At 40.5% G+C, this 23,138-nt stretch overlaps 2 protein-coding genes across 2 annotated transcripts; one reads left to right on the forward strand and one right to left on the reverse strand.

Moving 5' to 3' along the window:
- Window positions 1–157: 157 nt before the first annotated feature.
- On the forward strand, window positions 158–22,433 carry nsfl1c (NSFL1 (p97) cofactor (p47)). Its single transcript, XM_079674067.1, has 9 exons — window positions 158–318; window positions 1,271–1,371; window positions 1,478–1,555; window positions 15,900–16,065; window positions 16,237–16,332; window positions 17,677–17,786; window positions 17,892–18,029; window positions 20,599–20,769; window positions 21,371–22,433. Exons 1-9 carry the CDS (start codon window positions 217–219, stop codon window positions 21,531–21,533), a joined length of 1,125 nt encoding a protein of 374 aa, XP_079530193.1. The 5' UTR covers window positions 158–216; the 3' UTR covers window positions 21,534–22,433.
- Window positions 3,402–6,893, reverse strand: LOC307035083 (zinc finger protein 862-like). The gene is made up of 10 exons (XM_079674064.1): window positions 6,800–6,893; window positions 6,549–6,719; window positions 6,277–6,452; window positions 6,024–6,199; window positions 5,755–5,924; window positions 5,406–5,644; window positions 4,803–5,318; window positions 4,496–4,726; window positions 4,227–4,379; window positions 3,402–4,159 (listed from the first exon to the last, which is right to left on the reverse strand). Exons 1-10 carry the CDS (start codon window positions 6,837–6,839, stop codon window positions 3,983–3,985), a joined length of 2,049 nt encoding a protein of 682 aa, XP_079530190.1. The 5' UTR covers window positions 6,840–6,893; the 3' UTR covers window positions 3,402–3,982.
- Window positions 22,434–23,138: the final 705 nt, after the last annotated feature.

Below are 23,138 nucleotides of genomic sequence, written 5' to 3' on the forward strand. Positions count from 1 at the left end.
CTATTTCCTTTTAGTGACCAGCATAAATTATGATTTTCCTACTGACATTTTGAATCCACAAGAAAAAAGCATTCTCTATGTTGATAATCGCTTTTGAATACATTTGGGCAGTCCCATCTCTGAACAGTCCTGCTTGGTTTGGAACAGATAGGAACCATCGGCTGTCGCTTGTTTCCCGGGTAGAGGCGGACGAGTCGCTGAAGGAGCAAATCAAAAATGGCGAGCCAAGAGGAGTCTGTGAGGGAGTTCGTCGCTGTTACTGATGTGGATGAGGAGAGAGCCCGGTTTTTCCTGGAGTCAGCAGGATGGAATTTGCAGGTAAGTGTTTCATTTTTTCCCAGTTAAACAGTGGGGAACTGTAAGGCGGGAAGTAAACAGAAAACAGAGCTGACAGGATAGGTGTAAGGGGAATAGCTTCCCGGCTAACGTTAGCCTGTGTTACCGGTAATTTGTGCAAGTCACCCTTTGACAATAGACTGGCCGCTTTCTGTCACCAAACAATAAAACCAATGTACAATTAGTAAGCAAACACAGTCATGTTTACTTAATTGTCCATTCCTGAAGTGTCATGTTGCCATTACGTGTGGGCTAAAGCTACTCTGACGTTTGTCCATTGAGCCATGCTAGCTAGCGTTAGCATGAACCGATGTGACGTTAGATTTATGTCAGTCAACCTGGTAAAGATAAGTTAGCTTCTGACGCTGCTGTGTCAGCTGTCCCGTTGAAAGTCATGTTTGTGGGTAGGAGGACGGCTGTAAACACACTCAATTCATCGTCAAATAACTTTACATATAGAAAACGAAACTGAATTACTATTATGATCCAGTGTTCTCAATCGAGTAGCGCTTCAACTGTGGAATATAGCATTTTACACATGAGAGAACTAGACAAAATACATATTAACTTTGATTGTCTTGTGTGAATAGGGATTTCACACGTTATGACACAGCAATTAAGAAGGAATTAAGTTATCTAGCTATTGACTGAAATGTTCTCTTAATGGTTATCAGTAAAACAAGTCATTCATGGTAATTTTATTCAAGGAGCTCTATAATCTGTAAATTATACAGCACCCTCTGTTTTATGACTTCCATTTCGAATAAGGAAAAATCCCCAAACAAAGCCCATTAGGGGAAATGCTTCAAGAAGAGCAACTGAGGGACCCCTCTCTGAAAAATATGACGTGTAAAATAGTAAAAGGACCCTGATGACAAATTGTACAAAAAATATAAAATACGTTTCTTTTGACCTACATTTTTCTTCTTCCCAGCTCGCACTCGCCAGTTTCTTTGAGGATGGAGCTGATGAAGACATAGTGACGCTTCCTCAGCCTGAGATAGGCTCATCGGTGTCTCGGTCTGCGGGGCCAAGGTGACTTATTGACACATCACATTCCAAGAAAATGTATTGGCACACTCATAAGCTTCAATGCAATGTCCATTATTGACCATTACTCTAAAACTGTATTTATCATCAGCGCTCAGCCCAGAGTTACCTCCTTCAGAGATATGATGCATGACGCAGAGGAGGAGAGTGATGAGGAGGAAGGACAAAGGTAAGTGGGATTTCCAGTTTGGTCTATCTTTAGCAATGTATCACTCACTTTTAGAATAATCATAATGGTGTATTTTTCTTCAATGATTGAACTTGGCACCTTACGGTAGATATTTGACTGCTTTAGGTTAGATTTAATATATTGATCCCCATTTAGGAAATTATTTTGCCACAGCAGCATGTAAACAAGTCATTGCACCTGAATTTAAATAGAAAATAAACATTAACAGTAGAGAGAAGAAAATATATGCAAACAGTAAATAAATACAAATCAACAATGAGAGATGATTATCTACAAAGTATCTCTGAGATAGACCATATATATATACATCATAACTTAGTATACACTTTTTAATAGACCAACCTACTACCAATAGAATGTAAACATAGGATAGTATTTACAGCATACTTTACACAAGGATGCAAAGTAATTGCAATTTTATTTATTTATTAAAGTGGACCTATCATGCTATATTTGAATAATATAGTGTAGGACCCTACCTATATAAGGCATATTTATACTTTTTGTTTGTCAAAATACCAAACAGATCATGCATTTTAGCCATTCCTCATTTCGCTCAATTTAACACTGTCTTTGCATGGGCTGATTCTGTGAGAACAGCATCATCTACAGGCCTGGCATATGTACTACAGCGTCTCCAGCGCTTTCGAACGACAATGTCCGTGGCTGTCTCCTCCTGATTGGTGGCGTTGGCCCAATAGCTGTAGCGCCACTTCTGTGACGTCATAGAAGTGTTCAAATCTGGATCAGTCTGTATCAGATCCATTGCAGCCCCTTTTTAAGAGATTTGGGTATGGAGGAAAATAGAGAGGGTTGTGTTTTCTGACACTTGGTGAGTTCCCTGGAACACCGGGGGCGGACACATATTCATGTATAAAAGACGTACAAAAGTGCATTTTGCATGATAGGTCACCTTTAATTTGAAATGCAATGACCTTTTTCTGAAGAAACGTACAGATTAGAGTTGGATAAATTATAGAAAATGGATCAAGGCATTCAGAGGGACTAAAGTAGACTCAAAGACACATTTAAGTAAAAAGTATTTGCCCTTTATAATAGCCGTTAGCGTTATTTCTCTTTATCTTCATTGGTTGTGACAATTGTTCACGGCTGTATACATGTCTGTCTGTCTCAGCAGCTTGCTCTGTGTTTGGCTGGCAGAAAGTCAAACATAGCAGGGTGTTTCCAGAATGCACCAATCTATTTCTGGTCTCCCGTCATTCTCTGTGAGCCGGTCATCTGTGCTTTTCTGCTGCATCGACAGAATCTGCTGTCAGGGCACTGCAGTGAACTGATTGTTTAAAAAGAACGATTGTTTGCTAATGCCCTTTTTTTACATTACACCAACTACTAGCAAGCTTAACTTAACCTCTTAAGCACTGAGCCTGTTTTTCAGGTTTCAGGCTCCAAAATGCCACTAACACATCAAAGACTATATCTTCAATTCTAAAAGGGGTAAATTAATAATCTTTTCTCTCAAAGCAAGGTTACATCTGTGAGTTGGATGTAGAAGTGTCAGAATCAATCTAGATGTTTTTATTTTAAAGTAAATTCAGATGGAGCATAGTAAAAACATGTAAATTATAATGTCCGCCTAAAAAAAACCCATTACTTATAGTGAAAACCACCCTTGAATGATGGGTTAATAAACTAAAAGCTTTAGCAATCCAAACTATAACATATAATAAGTACCCTGTATCAAGATTGATGCAAAACAAGTGAAATTTGATCTTTTTAGAGAGGTTTAGAAAAATAAAGTCCAGGTGGACTCACCTCTGGATAATTTGGGAACCATCGGTTCCATTTGAACTTTTTCACTGTAAAAATAATTGTATTGCTTTGAATTATCACTATAGGTATTCATTCCATCCAAATACAACTGTTGTAAAAAATAAAAAAATAAAAAAAACATACAGGTACTCTGTTATCCTCTTAGGCCCCACAATGCTAACAGTGAGCCTCTGGATTAGCCCCGAGCGAAAAATGCTAACCTATTATGCACCGGAAATCACTCCTAGCTCCCTTATTACTTATCCCAGCTGCACATCCAACACATCGTTTATGATTGTAAAGACACATAATCTAACGGTGCCCACCTCAACACTGAAAGATACACACTTGCAACGTTATCAACAAAAACGTAAATCAAAAGAAGTGGCGCTAGGTAGCCCACAATGCTAACATGGCTTACCTTTGTCTGGTCTAAACTGGTCTTCAATGGCATTCAGTGTTTCCCACAGATCTGAAATATACTTGGGGGGGAAGGTGCCAGGGGGGGGGGGGCTGCGAGCGGAGCACGGTGCGAGCGGACCGCGGGGCGGGCTTTGTGACGTGCAACACATGTGACAAACAACAAGTTTTAACAACATGTTTATTCATTAACTTTACATTACTGTATGGCAATATTCATTTTGTACAAAGATGGCACTGTTTGTCAGAGCACTTAATCCGTCTGGGTTTGTTGAAGAACAGCTCCAACGCCTGTGTGTATGGGAATGCCTCTGGTGCTGGTCCACTGACTGCTATCCGCATACATGCAGCCAGGTGCTCCCCTTTCAGTCGGTTTCTCATGTCAGTTTTCACCTGTAAAACAGACAGTTTGTTTTAAATGAACTATACAGAATGATATGCAACAGGGAATGACACTTACCCTGTTCATCGTAGAAAAATCCCTCTCGCAGTTTACACTGGAGACAGGGATGACCAACCCCGCTGAAGAGAGAAGGCTGAGGTTTGGGTATATTTCTGCCCATTCGTCCTTCTCACTGGCCAGGAGCTGCATGATCTCAGCTTGTGTCTTGTCCTTCAGAGATTAGCCAAGGCAGGGCAAATGAGTATACAGTATAATTGAAACATTTACAGATGTCAAAACAAGCAATTCTAACCGTCAAGTTCATATTAATTTAGGTATTTACCAACCTTAAATGTTCCTTCAAGAACATGCTGCTTGTAGGAGGTCAACTCTTGGATAACTGTGGCATCCTGCCCTGGGATGAATTTGTTGGCAAGGGTCTGCAACATTGAAATGTTGGTTACATCATTTGAGGTAACTGCCTTTGGACCCAGGACACTGAAGGCCCCCAGCACTTCAATATGCTGGAACCTGCTCTCAATGTTGCTCTCCAGGCTGCAGATGTAAGGTTTGAGGACCTGGAATGATATTATACATTTTTCAGTTCAAGGAAAATAAATATTGGAATGTAAAAGTAAGAAGGGATGTATTTACATCTCTGACAAATCTGGCCCACATATCTTCCCGGGGGCGCTCCAGAATTCCGTGTCCCCTCCTGATCCTCTCCTCCTCTCCGGCAATGCTAAACGCCCCAAGTCCACCTGGGTTGTCCAAGTCTTGGTGTAGGCGAGCAAGGAACGTTCCGGGGAGTGGGGTCTCGCCTGCCTGTGGGAATGTGGAAAAAGACAACAATATAATAGGATCGATAATGCAAATAACTGGGAGCATCAAATGCATTTCTTTGTAATCTACCTGCTCCTTTATGTGGAGAAAGTTCACATCAGCTCTCTGAAACACCTTGGACAGCATTGCAATGTGGGGCAGCACATCTGCCTGAAGGTAGAGGGCAGCCACAAAGCGGTATGTGGCACAGAAGGTGTATAGACCTTTGGCCACTGGGCACTTCCTTGTGCTCGCTTCTTCCGCCAGAGCAGCCAGCACAGCTGGAAGGTTCCTCTGGAGGTTTTGAACGGCTAGGTGCTGCGATAGCCACCTTGTATCTTTCACCTCCTAACAACAAGTAGAAACACTGGTAAGTAAAATATATGTAAATAATATGACACCACAATAGTATTATGAAAATAGGTGAAAACACACCTTGACTTTCAAGTCGTTCAGACCAAGAGTGGTAGCGGCAGCACTCAGTGTGGCTGACCTATTTGCACTATTTCGGAAGAATAGGTGCAGTTCCTGCAGGTGGTTCCTGAAGTTTGCCATATACCTGACAGCATTTGAGGCATCTTTGCATGCCAGTGCTAGTCTGTGAGCAGCACACGCTACAGAAACCAGCTTTGGAAAACTGTCTGTGAGCTGCTTTGCCACTCCATTCAGACGGCCTAAGTTTAAGAATTAAATGCAGTGTTGAGGGTGTCATTTTGTTTCCTTTAATAACAGCTGACAATACACATTTCACACAATCCATTAGATTTAACAATAAACTCCATACCCGTCATCACTGCTGCACCGTCTGTCCCGAGTCCATAGAGCCTGTCTACCGGGAGATCCTTCTTCTGTAGTACACTCTTGATGGCAGCAACAACGCTGTCAGCTTTCCCATCTTCCAGAGTTACCAGGTCAAGGAAGTGGTTGAAAACATAACCCTCTTTATCCAGGTGTCTAAAATAAAAATGTATAGGTTTTCACACATATTAATAAATATTAAGTTTAACTAGGCCTTTATTTAAATGCACATCATTCCTTTAAAAAATACCCCACCTAACATGTAAATCCAGCTGGCGGTTTACAGATACATCTGTGGTTTCATCAACCTCTAGGCTGATTGCTTGAGATGACCTTATCTCTTCCAAAATAGGCGACTCTACTATCTCTGCAAGGATCTCCAGCATTTCATCCACTATTCTGTGTGATTGATAATTGTTTCTTTGATCCACCTGAGAAAAAGACATCATTTAACATTTAGCTGGTCAAAGTTCTTAGTTTCACAAGCATAATTTTGTACTAGGTTTACCTTCAGCTTTTCAAAGTAATCACAACCCAAAAGCTGAGCTAAACTTAAGAGCTTAGGGTAGTTGGTGTGGTGAGCAATCTCGTTCTTTACTAGCCAGTAAAGGCATTTGAATCCACCTATGACGGCCTCATGCTCCATAATAACTGTGGGCTCAAAAGCCTGCATCACTGAGTAGCCTAGACCAAGGGCAAAGACATAATTCATTATATGAGCTAAACATGGTTGATAGGTTGCAGAAATTAGCTTTACATAAATGATATAAAATGATATACCTGATGCAAGTGAGACCTGATGCTTTACACTATATTGATGAGGCTCTGAGGAGATGTGGCGCTCGATATAATCCTTGCGGAAAACAAGAATCCCAACTTCTATGAAAGCCCGTTTTAAGGGGCCTTTCTTTATTGGAGGCTTGTGTTGCCTGCAGATTCGGCAAAACATTCCTTTTTAAAAAGAAAAACGTGTTAATTCTTACAAAAAATAAGTTTTATTACAAATATGAACTTGCAAATGCCATTCATACCATGCTGGGTGAGGTAGAGCCAATTTTTGAACTGTGGCATTTTAAGCCAATCAGGGTTCCATCCTGAGTGGCGATGCTTGGAATCTGAAAATAATGTATTGTTATTACTGCATTTAAATGGTGGAGTTCTCCTTGCTATTATACTATGTCTGTGTATGTGTCTGTGATGCTTGGAACTGTGCTGCTTGTTCACCTGCACCTGCTTGTACCACACTGGGACCTGCTGCTGCTTGTATCACACTGGGACCTGCACCTGCTTCTACACTGAGACCTGCTGCTGCTTCTACCACACTGGGACCTGCTGCCTCTCCCTCAATACTCTGACTAGTTGTGCCAGCATCTTCACTGACCACCGGCTAGAATTGAAAACAAGCTTGAATCTAGTTTGGTCTCTGCATTGCAACTCACTGTTGACTGCAATTGTATAATTTCAGGTCAAATGAACCGACATATATCATTATTGAGACTTATGCATTTATTATTGCCATTGCAAGCAAAATGCTAACATTGGCTAAGTTACCTGTGGTCTCTCCTCCTCTCCTCGTCTCTCCTCCTCATCCTCACGCCGTATTCTCTTAAAATATTTTTGAATACTCATATCTGAGGAGTAATGCAGGGGAAATTAACAGTCTAACCTTAGCTAAAGTTAATCTGTGTCCTTCTAACTGGCATAGCCCGAAGAGAAAACGAATTATAATCTTTTTTATATTTAATTTAGCACACGTAACTTGCACGCAGCAAAGTTGGCCTGATTACGTTAAATACACTCTTAGTTGCCACTAACTTCAAATAATTTGAATCTCCTACCAAAGTCAGAAAACAGCAACACAATAAGGAGAAAATAGTTACTTTACCTTAGTGTCCGCGTCTTCTAAATTAACGTTGTCTTCTCCGTTTCTCGTTTCCCTCCACGCGATGGCAGCACGAACAGGAGGTGTCGAGCGAGGGATCATACACTAGTTAATCGATCGCAGAGCGAACAGGGGGGGATTATTGTCCCCTAGTTAATCAACCGCAGAGCGAACAGGCACAGGAGACGTAGAGCGAGGGCTCATTGTCCATTAGTTAATCACTCGCAGATGGTGTCGCTCGCGGACGGATAAAAAAAATTAAAAAAGGTCAGAAATATACTTGGGCGGGCCTTAATATACCTGGGCGGCCCGCCCAAGTATTAACATTGTGTGGGAAACACCATTAAAACGATAACAACGATGATGTAGTTAATCCATAGGTTAATATCCAATGTGGCTGTATCCCCTTTGAAATGTTCTGATAATCTATAAGAAATAAAACTGCAATTCCGTTATCTGCTGTCCGCCCTGTGCTCCGTGCGCTCTGGGTCCTGCAATTCCTGCTTCCTTACGTAGTAAACAATAAGTAAAGTCTGCTGCGTAAAGTGCTTAAGCTGGCTGGCATTCTTCATACTTTACGCAGGACCATATCTCTGGAACCTATTGGTCGATTTGGGTGATTTACACCTTTTTCTTAACCAAAATATCCAATAGAATCGAGGGGCAGTTCCCAAATCCACGTAAACATTACCATAGAACTATATAATAGAGAAGCAAACAAAGCACATCTAAAGGTACAAGCCTGGACGGCAACACTTTATACCCAGTATATTGCCATAAATATGATGGTGGATTATCAGTAAAAAATTCTACTTGACACAAAGACATTGGATTAACCTTGAGCGGCGTTTTTATTCCGGTGAACACAACTTTTGAAAAGTTTGAAAAGTCCGTTAGCATTAGTTAGCATTTTTTCGCTCCATGCTAATTCAAAGGCTTGGTATTACTCTTGTGTTTCTTTTAGCTAAAAATGGTTCATATTGTTAGTTAGCTGAGTTTCTTATCGTTAAAAGGGTATGGAACATTAATAGTTTCTTAAATGTTAAGAAGCCCTGAGACCAGTGGCGTTTTCTCCTGGAGGCCAAGGGAAGCCAGGCTTCCCCTGTTTTTTCGGATTGTAGTTATAATTTTAATAAATAAATAAAAACACTTCGTTTAGTTTCGGAAATTCATTGTTGTGTGTTGCTGCCGGCCCGTCTCTCCCCCATTCTCATTGAGTATTTTACAAATATTGAAACAGCGCCCCTCTAGATGTTATGGTGAAACAGTAGATTGCACTCTCTGTTGCGAGAGAAGGCCAGCCGAAATTTGCTTCCCTTGGTGAAAAAAAATGGAGGGATTGACCAATCAGATGAGGCTCACGTCATGTCCCTGCCAACCTGTGATTGGTCATGGCCATGCCAAGGGAAGCCAGAGGCGGCTGGCTTCCCTTGCCTCACAATCCAATCAAATCGCATCAATTTAGTGGTGCAGTGACGCGTCCCAAAAAGCGGAAGTAAGCTGCGCTCGGTTTCCCTCGACAAAAAAGCAATGGGATTTCTCCATAGGATTTTGGAAAATAGCTCGAAAAAAGGTCAGTGGAAAACGAACCTGTTAGGTAAATGCACGTTTTGTTCAGTCGGATAATATCCACATGTCTACCCTACTTTTATAATTTTCGAATGATAAATCTAATCGATAGAAGATAGATAGCGTCACTGCACCACTTACACCGCCGTTAGAAAGTAGCAAGCAACTGAAGCAAGTGCAATTATGGAGGGTGGAGATATGGAGTATTTAATAAAAAATAATTGGACTAAACTTCCGCTGCAGCAGCAACAACAAATACAATCTGATGACAGGCCAATGCCCAAACTGGAGCCGTTTACAGCGAGGAACAAAGGAGCGAACCGGACGTAAAACGTTGAAGGTCTCCTGATTTAGTTTGTGAATGAATGCTTATTAGAGTTTCGGCTGGAGAGTGCGTGCGGACCTGTCGGTCAGATAACAGGCGTGTGTAAGTCCTGCATCTGTATGATACAAATGTGTGTAAAATGATACCGGGCGCTGTAATCACTCATCTGGTTACGTTATTACATTGACCACCACACCCCCCCCCACCCCAAAAGAAAGGACGTATTATTGGCTTCCCCTAATTTTTTCCCCACGCCACGCTACTGCCTGAGACATATTCTCGTAAAAAAACGGTGGGGGGGGGGGGGGGGGTCCACTGGGGGGACCCTCGTACTTAAGAGGTTAAGAGAAATAAATGTGTTAACTAAAGTAAATTCTAATACAAAATAGGGCTGAACGATATACCGTGTAATGGCGATAAGTTAACCGCGATATGCGCATGCGCGATATTCACATCGCAGGGACGTGTGATTTAAAAAAAAATGATGATCGATATTAAGTAGATAAATTAACTCAAACAAGTCATGTTACAATTATTTTGCTGCTTGCTACAAAAGGAAAACGTGTGCAGCTCTCATGTCAGGGGTACTTGAGTGGAGTGACATGCAGGCTCTGAGTCTGCATGCACAGCAAACAACTATTTCAGATGCCTTTTTGTTACACCATATGAGAAAGATTCAAAACGGCATAAAGCAGCTGGTGTTTAGCTGTTCTTAATTTTATTTTTATAACGTTGTTTAAAAGATGTCCACTACTTTGCTGCTATTTGCACAAAAAAGGTTTTAATTGTGGAATAAAAAGTTAAATTACCTATTTAGTCACATATGTTAATTCCCTAATGTGATAATGAAGCTTCCTATAGTTTAATGTAATACGTTTAATCTCTTGGATCCCTTCTAGACACCACTCTTCTTCATTCACAGATGAACCCCCTTATTTGAGGGTAAGCAACCATCATGACATGTTAGATCATGACTTAAGGTATGATGAGTCAACCAGTTAAGATCCAGACGTCCGTGACTACAATCCTTCATCCGGTTAAATATAGTTAAAAAAAACGCAATATATATCGCAGGGGGAAAGAATATCGCACTGTCAGTTTTTTTCAATATCGTGCAGCCCTAATACAAAATGTACTATGTTTCAGGCTTTAATCAGATTTTCAATATATTATTATCGCAAAACAACAACTATAAAGGTATCTGTAGAGAGTTTGAATAATAATAATAATAATGTTATCAGTCAAAGGATCTTTATTGTGCGTTTTGTCTCTTGTTTTTGGCAAGTGTGATTTAGACAAAGCAAAGCGAACAGAAACTAAAATGATTTAGAAGGTGGTGGATTATTTCTACCTTGCATCCTATTGATATATCGTATTTCAGATAACAGTGTTTATCGTGACACCACTCGCAGGGTTAATGCAGAGTACTTATCTTAGGGCTCAATAAACTGCTGACAGAATTCTTGAAAAAACAGTCAGTGTTGTTCATCGTGGTTAAATGTGTTAGCCCTGTCAATTTGAACAATTCTCAGTCCACAATACTTAGAAAAGTGTTCACACTACACATGGTGTGTTACCTGGACAGCTGGCTCAAATCCAAAAATGTGCTTGTGTTTTTCCTTTGAAGAATATACTGTATTTCAGAAGTCTTGGTAACTGTACTTAAAAAGTGTTGTCTGGGTATTTAGTGTTGATGTATGTTGTATTAGGTTTGTAAGATAAGAGCCTGAGCATTCCAGGACTTTGCTCAAGCTGGGTTCATGATTGCTGGTGGGGCTGCTCGATTTGAGTAAAAAATACTAATTCCAACTGTTTTGCCTGATATTGAAATTGCGAATTACATTACATGTTACTTGTTAAACGCTTTTATCCAAAGCGATTTACATACTCAATACTGTGGGCAATTCCCACAGGAGCAATTTTGGCAAGTGTCTCGCCCAGGGACACAACAACATGCTGACTGCAGTGGGGTTTGAACCTGTGCTCCCCTGATCTGAACACCAGTGCACTAGTCCACTGCGCCACACGCCTCCATTCACTGGAGTCGAATCACTGCTTAACGTACATACAAACGATATTCGTTTAAGTCTGTAGAATATGATTTGTAGTCCAGGAAGTGTTTGCAACCCCAATATCCTGGCATCAGAATAATGGTTAAATATAATTTCCCTGTAGAAAATATATAGCCTCTTTTTGTGCAGCCCCAATTGTTTGTATATTTGACTTGTCAACTTTATCTTTCTTATTCTCTCAGTTAATTACGCTCTCCACAGTAAATATCCCCATTTCCTGTTCGCTTTGTAATGTGAGATTGTGGTAAGGTTGGCCTTGTTTCGTACATGACACCTTTCTGTGCAGTTAGTGCTGTGTTTAGTTTATTCAATGTGCTAGAGTGGTGTCGCAGTGAGCAGACGGTTAAAGTAGAGTTGGTTTGCTAATACAGAAAAGGAGAAGGTTACTTAGACATTTTTCAATCTTTTTATTGATTTATTCCTTATCAATCTATACCAGTGGTTCTCAACTGGTGGGTCGTGACCCAAAAGTGGGTCGCAGATGTGTGAGTGAAGAAAAATAAATTGAAAAATGTTTTTTTCTTTTTGGCAAAAAAGTCACACTTTTATTTTGAAGGCCCGATATTCTAACGCTGTGCATGCAGTAGGCGTTGGACTGGAAGTACCGGGGAACATAAACGGTTCTGAAAACTTCTGTCATGTCGTGATCCTCTTCTCAATAAAACATCTTTGCTGAGGTTTTTTCGAGTTTTCTGGCCAATCAGAATCAAGATTGTTGCCGGAAGTCCCCACGGAGAATAACTTTGCGGTAGAACTATTCTTTATACATCCATGTACAACTTCAGATACAAATGAACGCATAATGAAATATGATCCCCGGTTTGATGATTGACAGGTCACAGAACAATGGGAGCTATCTACCCTTACCCACAATTTAAAGTAATTCACACAAACTCTTCTCTCTGTGTGGAGCAGCAAGTTCAGCTGTCAGAACAAAGTGAAAAAGAAACAATGGCATAAAATATTATTAATATTTCGGGTAGTAATACATTTATTTATTTTCTTCTCAGAGTGTACCAGAATGCGTAGTTTATATGTTAGTATTTCTAAAAATCTCCTGGGGGACAATCCCCCCAGACCCCCCTTCTGGGGTTGGGTTTTCATGTGTGCCTTTTTATGTTATACAGTTCAGCTTTCATTCCATCATCTCATTAAACCTTTTAAAAGCATTCTTTTGTTCTGTGAAGGAATATAAGGGATGCACTGTACTTCACTTTAGTTAATAATGTATGCTGAAAAGCGTAGATATTACAACAGCATTTTTTGTTGAATAGATTTGAGTGGTTAAAAATGTCAGGTCGCGATCTATTGATTAAGGAAAAAGTGGGTCCCGAGGCCTGACCAGTTGAGAACCACTGATCTATACCATAATCAAAAGATTGTTTTACAAAATATTAGCAATACACGCTGACCAATAACGGTTCTTACGGTTTCAACATTGTGTCTCCATAGCCCCAATGTATAGTTCCGTGCATGCGCACCTCCGCCAAAAAAAGAGCACCGGGTCATTTGAAAAAAGGCACTTTTGCTTACCAACATTGAGGGAGAGAGAGAGAAAAAGATATTTGCGAGTTGCATATGAACCTATGATATGAACTCAGGGCCGGCCGCGTTATAGATGTTCACCTGGGGAGGCGCTGCGCTGGCAGCTCTGGGAGGGAAAAAACATTTTTGACCGTTGGTGCTCATCCTAATTTTCGGCCTTGATGTAACAATATTCATAATTAAGTAAAGGTAACACCCTTTTCACCCCGGTTACACGGTTCATTTGCCCTGTACGATGGGTGCTGTAAGTGATGAAAATGGGGGATGTTGGCTTATCTGGCGCCCGCAGCTCACAGCCAAAGTGGGAGAGAGGGAGGGTGCACCGGTACCGGCGCTGTTGTTATTAGAATCTGGTGCAAGCTGCTCTAACGGATATAAGAAAAAGATGTTTCTACAATAATGTGGAGGGAGAGTCCTCGCCAGTCAGACTGAGAGGCTGATAACTACAGCTCAGTGAGGTAAAGGACTCGGAGTGTTTAGATAGTTAACTTAGTTAGTCTAAGTTCAAACGGTTTGGTCACAATTTATGTAAACACATATTTCCAAGGCACTCCTTTATAATTATTGGGATAAACGGGTTTAAAACCATTCCAATGTATACTATAGGACAGTAACCAAAAATATCCTTTAAAACTGGAGAGATAAAAAAAATGCTTAAATAAATGTTAAGGTAAAATAAGATATGAATGAACAACACAAATAAAGTAAGTTACATTCATTTGTTATTGGCTATGGTAGATTATTGGTTATGTTCACATACTTATTTGATTACATCCACTTGTCTAAGATGACAACAGAGACTTTCGACCCAAAACCAGCTTGTGGATGCAAGCAGCTAATCGCAGACTCAACCAGAGAGAAAGTAGTAGGCCTACATCATCAGCTACCATGTCTGATAGAGAGGAAGACAGTGAGGAGAACAGTCAGGTGGGTAGTGAAGACAGCTTGTAGGATTACTGGTCGTGCTAATGTTGTCTTGTGTTCGCTCTGCATGTGTGTTCTGTGTTCACCTGTGCATGTGTGTTCTGTGTTCACCTCTGCATGTGTGTCCAGTGCCGTGTGTCTGGCAAATGAAATCAAGACCCCCTCAAAAGTTACGGTTCATTTCATTTTAAGGATGAGCACCAAGCAACATCTCCAGGTGCTCCTTTGAGAACCAGGGCAAAAAAGTTATGTGCACCCCTGATCATACAGCAGTTTTTAGGTGAGGGGTCAAATGAACACTCAGTGTTTCAAGCTATAAATAATCAGATTTTGTTTCCGTCCAAACAATAACATTCCTGGAAGAAAAACAAGTTAATTGACTGAGGTTCCAGATGTCCCTGCTTCTGTGAAGACCATAAAATCACATTTTTCCAGTCCCAAGGCTCTGAAGAAAGAGCCTGTAAAATGTTCTTATTCTGTTATTTATTTACCTATTGTGCTAGGAAAACTCATTATTAAAGACAAAATAACTTCTTGTTCAACCTTTCATTTATGGAACTACCTTTTTAATAGATCGAAATAATATTTTTGTAAAAAAATCACTTTTGCAAAACACTCTTTTTCACCCTTGCAATCACCTATTCAATTAGAAGATTTTTCGTTAAAAAAGTCAGGGGTTCTGTTGTAATTGTTTTTAATAAGTCATATTCAAAGCACATACTTTCCATTCATTAATTACAATTTTTAAGTAATACATTTACAGATAATTTAAATAAAGCATATATAAAGGCAACAAAATAAAGACGAACAGAGAACATTAGCGTAGGTTTCTCCTGCAGTGAAAAGGAGACCATTAAACATTAATTGAGCACCAAGCAACATCTCCAGGTGCTCCTTTGAGAACCAGGGCAAAAGAGTTAATAATAATCCTTTAAATTATAGCTGGAAAAATACAATCCAGAGCACATCTGTTACATAGTAACTCTTCAAAGTGATTGCAATTCATGCACTAGAATGACATAAGTAATCATAGAGCCTGAGCTAATTGTAAGCTGTTGGAATGCAAAAACAAGAGCAAGGAAGACTTGAATACAATGCTGCTTTCCACAGTGAGATTGTGAGCCATTTCAATTGTATTCACTTATACAATAAGTTATATTTGTACAGCACTTTTCATGGAGCTAAAAGTGCTGTAACAAGGCACACATCACAGTTTTTCATCAGGCCAGACAATAAAGCCTTGAAGTACATATGCAGCATAACAACATGATATAACAGTTTAACAGTTTAAGAGACAAGGTATGGTAATACAAAATTAAACACAATGAAATCATAGTGATCTCCCTCAGTAAAATACAGGAAGACAAAACCAATACATACGATAAAATGTAAAAAACATTTAAATAAATAAAATAAAAACCCAAATAAGATAACAATATAAACTAAAATGATGAATAAGAAATAATAAAGGTGAAATTATTAAAAGAGCAACTTAAAAAGGAATGTCGCTAATAAAATGATAAAATAAATCATATTAAAAACATATAAAATAAGTAAAACAATATATAATAAAGAATAAAATAATATATTTTTAAAGTGGGGTGTCACCATACAAAGCTAATGAAAAAATATGTTTTTTTAAGCTGTCGTTTAAAAATGTCCACTGAGTTGGCCTCTCTGATATTTCCTAGACATTAAACTCACCATCTATCATCTCTCAAAATAAATATCTTACCTGAGACTTTGAGACCCTCACAGAGGGGGATATTCATAGAACTTTCTAATTCCTGACTCCTTTTTTCTCACCTTGCCAGGTTTTTTGCTGGGGGGTCGGAGCGCAGTGGGCAGCAGATCGTAGGGCCTCCCAAGAAGAAGAGCTCCAATGAAGTGGTGGAGGATTTATTCAAGGGGGCCAGAGAACATGGGGCTGTGCCACTGGACCGGCCTGGGAGAGGGCCAGGAGAGACCAGCAAAGCCAAGGTACGGGGGAACTCTTGAGAACAACGCCATTGTCCTTTTCCCCCTCTACATCTGTATAAAACATATTTGTTTTAATCGCTCAAACAGATGGGTCAGCAGTTCCATCCTCTTCTTGTTTGTAATTCTTCTTGTGCTTTATTAATCAGTGTTTATCTCCTCCTCTGCTCTTAGGCCTTTATCGGTGGGGGCTACAGGTTGGGTGCAGCTCCTGAGGAGGAGTCAGCCTACGTGTCCGGAGAGAGGCGCGGCCCTAGAAGCCAGCAAGATGTGAGTTTGTCTTAACGTCTTGCTTTGTGTCTGCCATTTTTGGCACTATTCAAGGCACAGCACAAGGGCTTATGCCATCACCCTTCTCTGACTAAACAGTCAAAAAGAACAACCTAAGAGCTAATAGAAGAATGGCCAAGCATAAAAAAACATAATTCAACAAGAAAAGTGTATTTAATGTCTATAATAAATCTGCACAAAATGTATTCAAATTGTTATTTTTACACAAACTTCATTTAGTTGCTGTGATTACTTTTGTATCAGATGTTCTGCACATGTTCTGCACTGTGATTGTTAGTGGCTCAGGCAGTAGTGGACTGCTACTTGGAGAGGTCCCAGTTCACCTCCAGGGCCCTGCCGTGGTGCCCTTGAGCAAGGCACCAGACACCCCCCTCCCCCCCACTCCCATTGCTCCCCGGGCGCTGTACAACAGCTGCCCACTGCTCCTGGTACTAGGATGGGTTAAATGCAGAGGCCAAATGTCACTGTGTGCTGTGTGCTCTACATGTGAGACCATTAACGAGGGGTTTCATCCCTCCCATTCCATCTATCTATCTAACATAAACAAAGTGTAGGAGCTAAGATGATTATTTTGTATAATTACACATTTCTATAATTATCATTAGTTTTTTACACAGAACATGGTTGTAAAAGGTCACTTCCACCAATTGTCAGATGGGTTTGGTTTCAGGGGTTGGATTCTTAGTCCAGCTGTTTGATTCCGGGCTGATTTGGAAAGACAAAGGGAGTTATGAGGATTGACCGCTTGCTCCTGTTTTAGTTATTGTTTGTTTTTATTAACATCGTTAAACTATAACTTCAGTACGGACTCTAACTTGAAGGCGTCAAAGTGATGAGCCTAACTTGGCCTCTACCCACTATCCAATAGGCGTGTGTTGCTACACAAAGAATATGTCAGATTGTATAGAAACATGTGATGGTCCACTAGCTTCATAATGTTCTATAAAATGTCCAGTCATATGACTATAGGCTTTTTATTGTTCAGCCCTGAGCACATTTCAGTACATGCTAATTGAATGTGGTCATATTGAGGGAAAGTAAATCCATTAATGCCTCGATATGCAGCATAATTTTAAGGTTGTAGGCTACATTAAGCCGTTAACTTATAAAATATGTAGTTGGCATGCTGTGGTTCCACATGTACAGGACATACAAAGCTGTTGCTGTTTCATTTAAGTACTGCACACGTACAGTACACACAAAAGACTAAACTAAATAAAGTCATCAGAGAAGGTCAAATTGTTCAGTTTTTGCTAAGACTAGTTGTAGGGGAATAACATCTATACTGATGTTTGATCTGTCCCATTCTCTGTCTGTTGTTAGGTACACGTGGTGCTGAAGCTGTGGAAGACAGGCTTCAGTCTGGATAACGGTGATCTCAGAAACTACAGCGATCCTGGAAATGCCAACTTCCTCGAGGCCATCAGAAGAGGGTGAGAACAGTCACTAATAGAAACATTGTCAGCACACACACTTGACTCTAATGCTCCTATGTGAATATGTATATGGCTGTATGTTGACCGGTTGTCCCTCTGCAGGGAGATTCCCCTGGAGCTGAGGCAGCGGTCCCGGGGGGGCCAGGTCAACCTGGACATGGAGGACCACAGAGACGAGGACTTCTCCAAACCCAAGGTGGCCTTCAAGGCCTTTGGTGGCGAAGGACAGAAGCTGGGAACGTGAGACTGATGAGCTGTCTTGTTTATTAGTTGAACATGCTTTCAGTATTGTTTTCTAAACAAAAAGCAGCATCTAAATCAAGTCTGGAAAACTAGTTTTACCTGCTCTGCGTAAATATGAATCATCTTTATATCTGTCCTTATGTCTGGGCTCATTCCAGTGAAATGACTGCTTTCCAACTAGTCATGCGGCACTGTTTAAGCACATTAAAATAAAGTTGTCCCTTCTCTTAAAGTAAAGTTAGTGGATTTTAACAGCACTTAAATAACCCAAATAAGGAAATCTACGATTGTAAATTCGACATAGTTGCTATTCAGTTATCACATTTGTAGTGTAGGCAATGTCTTGGATATTTTGTGATGGTCTGCTGCCGCATCATGTCATGCATCTTCAAACTAATAATGGGATTTGCTGCAAATGTTTGTTTTTTTAACTTGTCTTTACTGAAAAGGGGGTTTTCTATATGTAGCTAACACTGTTCGTGCTGTTGGATAAAGTAGCTACAAGTAAGAAAACATGTATTCAGTATCCAGTTCAGAATTTAATAATGTTACACTTGGTGGGCTTTAAAAAGCGTGGGGAGTTTATGATGCTAAGGGCCTGAGGGCAGCAGAGCTGTTCATACTTTTAAAAGCAAACTCAAGACTCGGGCTGCACGATTAATCGATTTTAAATCGAAATTGCGATTTGAAATGATGCGATTATCAAATCGCAAAGCCTGCGATTTTTTAAACACTTTTTTATTTATTTTTTTACATTTTTTAAAAACATTTTTATTGTGTGTCAGTCATCCACACCAATCAGAAGTGCTGTGCCCCACATGCAACAGCCATTGTTAACCAATCAGAAGTGGCCCATGATAGAAGGTGATAGACAGATTGATCCAATCACCTGCCAAGTATTTTTGAAAGTGCCTGCCCTTTCCAAATGGCTTCCAATGGAGCTTCCCTAGATGGTTTGGTGAAACAAAGCATCTGAGTCAGGTTAGTAATGCTCCATCACATGTTCTACATCTATTACAGGGTGAATCTTAAACTGAAGCTTGACTTTAAAGCAACCCAACGGAAGTTTTATGTAAGTTTAGTTCTTTCACTCGTAGCTCGGGCTGTGGGGGTGCTAAGGACGGGAGCATGTTGATACGACCTTCCTAGCCGGAGATATGGCCGCATTTTACAATAACCTTACGTTGGGTCGCTTAAAAACAAATATCGCAAATCGCAATCGCAATATTTGTCAGAAAAATCGCAATTAAATTTCCCCCCAAAATCGTGCAGCCCTAAGACCCTCCTAATTACATCTAACCGAATTGTATTTATTTCTTATTTAAATTATTTTGATACATTTATTATTATTTTTTTTATTTGTGATACAGTGTTTTCCCAGGTTTACTGCCTTTGCAGGGTGCTGCTCGGGTACCCCCCCAACATTTTTTTATCCGCTGGAGCAGAGAGAGAAGCTGTGGATTATTGTTATTGATAGCGTACAGTAACAACGTATTTGTACATTATCAAGTACAGTGTTACACTGTACTAATTACTTTAATTCAGACTGTATTCCCTTCTTATCATGTAGCCTACACTTCTTCCTTTCATTGATACATTTAAATCACCTGACTACAGCATATAACATACCTGCTGCAACCCTGTGCTGCTGCTGCTTCTCTCTGCCTCATCCTCTATTGCTGGAGGCAGCTCCACCTCATCTGATCTCTGATATGAAAGCAATCGTGTTATGATCATATTGAGCTATTGGTGTGAGTCTAACATTAAACAAGCAGTCTGCTTGTCATACATTGCTGACGATACATTTTAAGAGGCAATTTGTTGAGTCTCTGCCGCTAAATGCCATTAGCTTCAAGCTAGCAAATCCTTCATTAGCCTCACATCAACAGGTGTAGACAGAACATCCAATTATCCTGAGCTAATTTACTGAATAAACCAACTCATATCTCCTGTCTTTTTATTCAGCCAACTCATTCGACTATTCTTCGCGCGCGTCCACCTGGGCAGGCTGTGTGTCCTTCTCCCGTGACGATAACGGCTTGCGGTTAAAAAATAATAATAAACGAATTTGAAACTTGGGGGGGACACAAACGGGCAGACAGCAGAGCTCGGGCAATAATGCAGATTTGTTTGACTTTTTTACACTTTGTTGTTCTCCTCCTTTCCTCCGCTCTTGTCTCTGATTGTGAGTGTGTGCATTTGTGTGTGTGTGGGGGGGGGGGAGCGGAGCCTTCAGTAACAGAGCGGAGGGAGAATGTGAATACGCTAAGCAGTGGACACCGGAACATGCACATTGGATAAATAATAACATAGGCGTTTAGTTTATTTAATAAAAGAGCACATGTGAAAAGTGACCGTAGATAAATTACTTTTTTTTTTAAATAATAAAAAAAACACCTTGAATTTCAGGCAGGGCGCAGCGCCCCGCCAAGATGTATGTATGTATGATGGCAAAATGCTGACTAATTCCCGTTTTTTAGGAAGCTAATTCTATCAAATATTAAGATGCAAATATTTGTATAAAAATGCCTTGGCTAACTTTCCCCTCCCCCTCCTCCTCCCACAGTGCCACCCCAGAGCTGGTTAACTCCCCCACCTCCTCGCAGCAGGACCAGTTGGCTAACGAGGCTCAGGCCAGCGCCACCGTCAGCCTGGACTCCTCCCAGCCCGTCACCAATATCCAGATCAGACTGCATGACGGAGGCCGGCTGGTGCAGAGGTTCAACCACACCCACAGGTGACGACATCACACCCTCATGAGCTCTTCTCTTCGGAAAGATGGCACGCACACATCAACAATTAAGACAGCATTCTTGTTGGTGGTCCTCGGTTGCTGACAGTTTTCTTTAACGTTAAATTGTAAACAAACCACACGTGATTTCTTATGCTGTAGCAGAGTGTTCTTTTCAAATAACCGACAGACATTTAGACGGGCATGATTGATGTGACCCCATGGATAAGCATTGTGATTGATCGTGTTTACCTGGAAGTCAACAAGGTGAATATCGTCAATTACCGATGAACAGACGGTGAATCTGTGCTTCCCTCTTTTAGATTGAGTATGACATTTTCTCATTCAGTTAACCCCATGCCCCAAAAAAAGCTGTTTTGTTATCAAACGACTCGGTTAACTAATTGTGAATTTTGACATTCAGTGACCTGCTAATTGTTGATAGCAGACCGTTGCCAAGGACGCTCTGGTTAAGGGACTATGTGCAGTCATATCATTCTGCATAACTCTGGTCAATATAACGAATTCTGCAGTAGTGAATGTCTTGCTGCACATTATCCCTTACTCACCGCAACATCAGTAACCGCCCGTGTTGTTGCTCCTTCAGGGTGTCGGATCTGCGGCAGTTTCTGGTGGGGGCCCGGCCCCTCATGGCAGCCAGCGAATTCGTCCTGATGACCACCTTCCCCAACAAGGAGCTGTCGGATGAGAGCCTGACGCTGGAGCAGGCCAACCTCCTGAACGCCGTCATCGTGCAGAGGCTAACCTGAGGGGGAGAGTAAGAGCATCCACCCTCCACACTCCCTCCCCGGGGGGTGTGGCTGAGTTACCTGCTTCTGAGGGAGGGGGAAACATGGACTTATGTATGGACTTCTCATTTCTGAATTTTTGTTTTTCTAAAGTGAAACCCCTACTCTCAACCTCCTCCCCCCCTTCTGCGGTGACGGGGGCACTTTAAACCTTCCACTTTGGAACAGATAAATTAAGAGCTGTAAGATATGCCTACAGATGCTGTAGGATGTTCTGATGGGGGGGTGTTTACTGACAGTGGTAGATGGTTTAACCCAAACACAGCTTCCTGCACAGATGTTCACTAAACTTCTTTTTCCTTTGCCCTGCTCCCCGTTTCCCCTCCCCTATTAATCTGAATTTGACCCTTCAGCTCAGTTTACTATTAGGAGCTGGGGCCTCACCCCACCCTAACCACATAAGGAGTATTAGTTTTATTACAGTAATGTGGTTTTGTACAAGTTTCCACTTCCCTCCACATGAGAGAAGTGTAATAGTGAGAAAACACTGAAGAGAGATTTTCTTTGACCTATACCAGTAGCCTTACACTCATTCACCTGCAGAACCACAACCGTCCCTCTGATCAAATTAAGATTATTTTTTTAAACTGCCCCCCGCCCCCCTCTTTATTCCTTTTTAATTCCTTCACAGACTGTCCCAGTTAGACGGTGGCATTTTGATACGGTGTAACATAAAGATCTGTTGCGCCTGGCTTTATGTTCAAACCAATGGTCGAGCTGAAGAAAATTTAGATTGTAAACACTGGTTTGTAAAAGTTGAATTCCTATGACACTGACATCTTCTATGCATCCTGGGGCAACACGGAAATATGTTTGGACCTCTGGTGAAATAAATCCATTTTATGGTTGATGTATGAAGAATTATTGTCTTGTGTTTTTCTTATTGGTGTGGAAATAATTGTATTCTAGTGACAATATCAACTTTTTGGGTTTATAAATTTGATAGTGTAGTTCTGTCTAATGTTTCGGGGCCAGTATATCAGTCAGAACCTTTATCATCATTCAATCAAGCTACTACCCTCATAATCAGTTCCTTTTGAGCAGCAACATTTCATAAATATCTTCTTTTTTTTTATGTGTACTGTCAAGAGTTATAATAGTGAAGGTGGATACACTCAGATGGATGACATCCCAACATAAGAATATTTTCAGCGTCATCAGAAAAGGTATGTATAAACTCGGAAAATGTCTCTCAAACTCCATTTTTAATGCTCAAAATATTCTCATAAAAAAAGAAAAAAAGCTATTTGGTTATTTTTTCTTTATCGGATATTAATTGAAAATCTATAAGATAGTTGTAGATCACAATAAAAAAAACTTATCTTAGCAGAATTATTTTAGAATTGAATATACATTTAATTTTGGAATTATTCTGTTGTGCAACAAGTTGCAATAATGTGAACATTTCTTTTTTTAATGTATTCATTATTTTGTATTCATGCTGCTTTGGATAATATGAGCTTTTTCATATGGTGTGGGCACTGTGAAAGATCTAGTCATTTCTAGCAGAATTTTTATTAAAATTTGTTGGGAAGTTTGTGCTCGGTGCTGCCATCAGGTGGAGAC

The sequence above is a fragment of the Notothenia rossii genome, assembly GCF_949606895.1.
Source record: "Notothenia rossii genome assembly, chromosome: 4".
Lineage (NCBI taxonomy): Eukaryota > Metazoa > Chordata > Actinopteri > Perciformes > Nototheniidae > Notothenia > Notothenia rossii.

Bases quoted from the DNA above. Each gene is read 5' to 3' on its own strand.
- LOC307035083 (XM_079674064.1), bottom strand. From the start codon at position 6,839: ATGCCACAGTTCAAAAATTGGCTCTACCTCACCCAGCATG. The intron at 6,453-6,548 runs GTATATCATTTT...CCCTTGGTCTAG, and splicing joins TCAGGTCTCACTTGCATCAG to GCTACTCAGTGATGCAGGCT. The intron at 6,200-6,276 runs GTAAACCTAGTA...TCTTTTTCTCAG, and splicing joins ATTACTTTGAAAAGCTGAAG to GTGGATCAAAGAAACAATTA.
- nsfl1c (XM_079674067.1), top strand. From the start codon at position 217: ATGGCGAGCCAAGAGGAGTCTGTGAGGGAGTTCGTCGCTGTTACTGAT. The intron at 17,787-17,891 runs GTGAGAACAGTC...GTCCCTCTGCAG, and splicing joins CTCGAGGCCATCAGAAGAGG to GGAGATTCCCCTGGAGCTGA. The intron at 18,030-20,598 runs GTGAGACTGATG...CTCCTCCCACAG, and splicing joins GAAGGACAGAAGCTGGGAAC to TGCCACCCCAGAGCTGGTTA.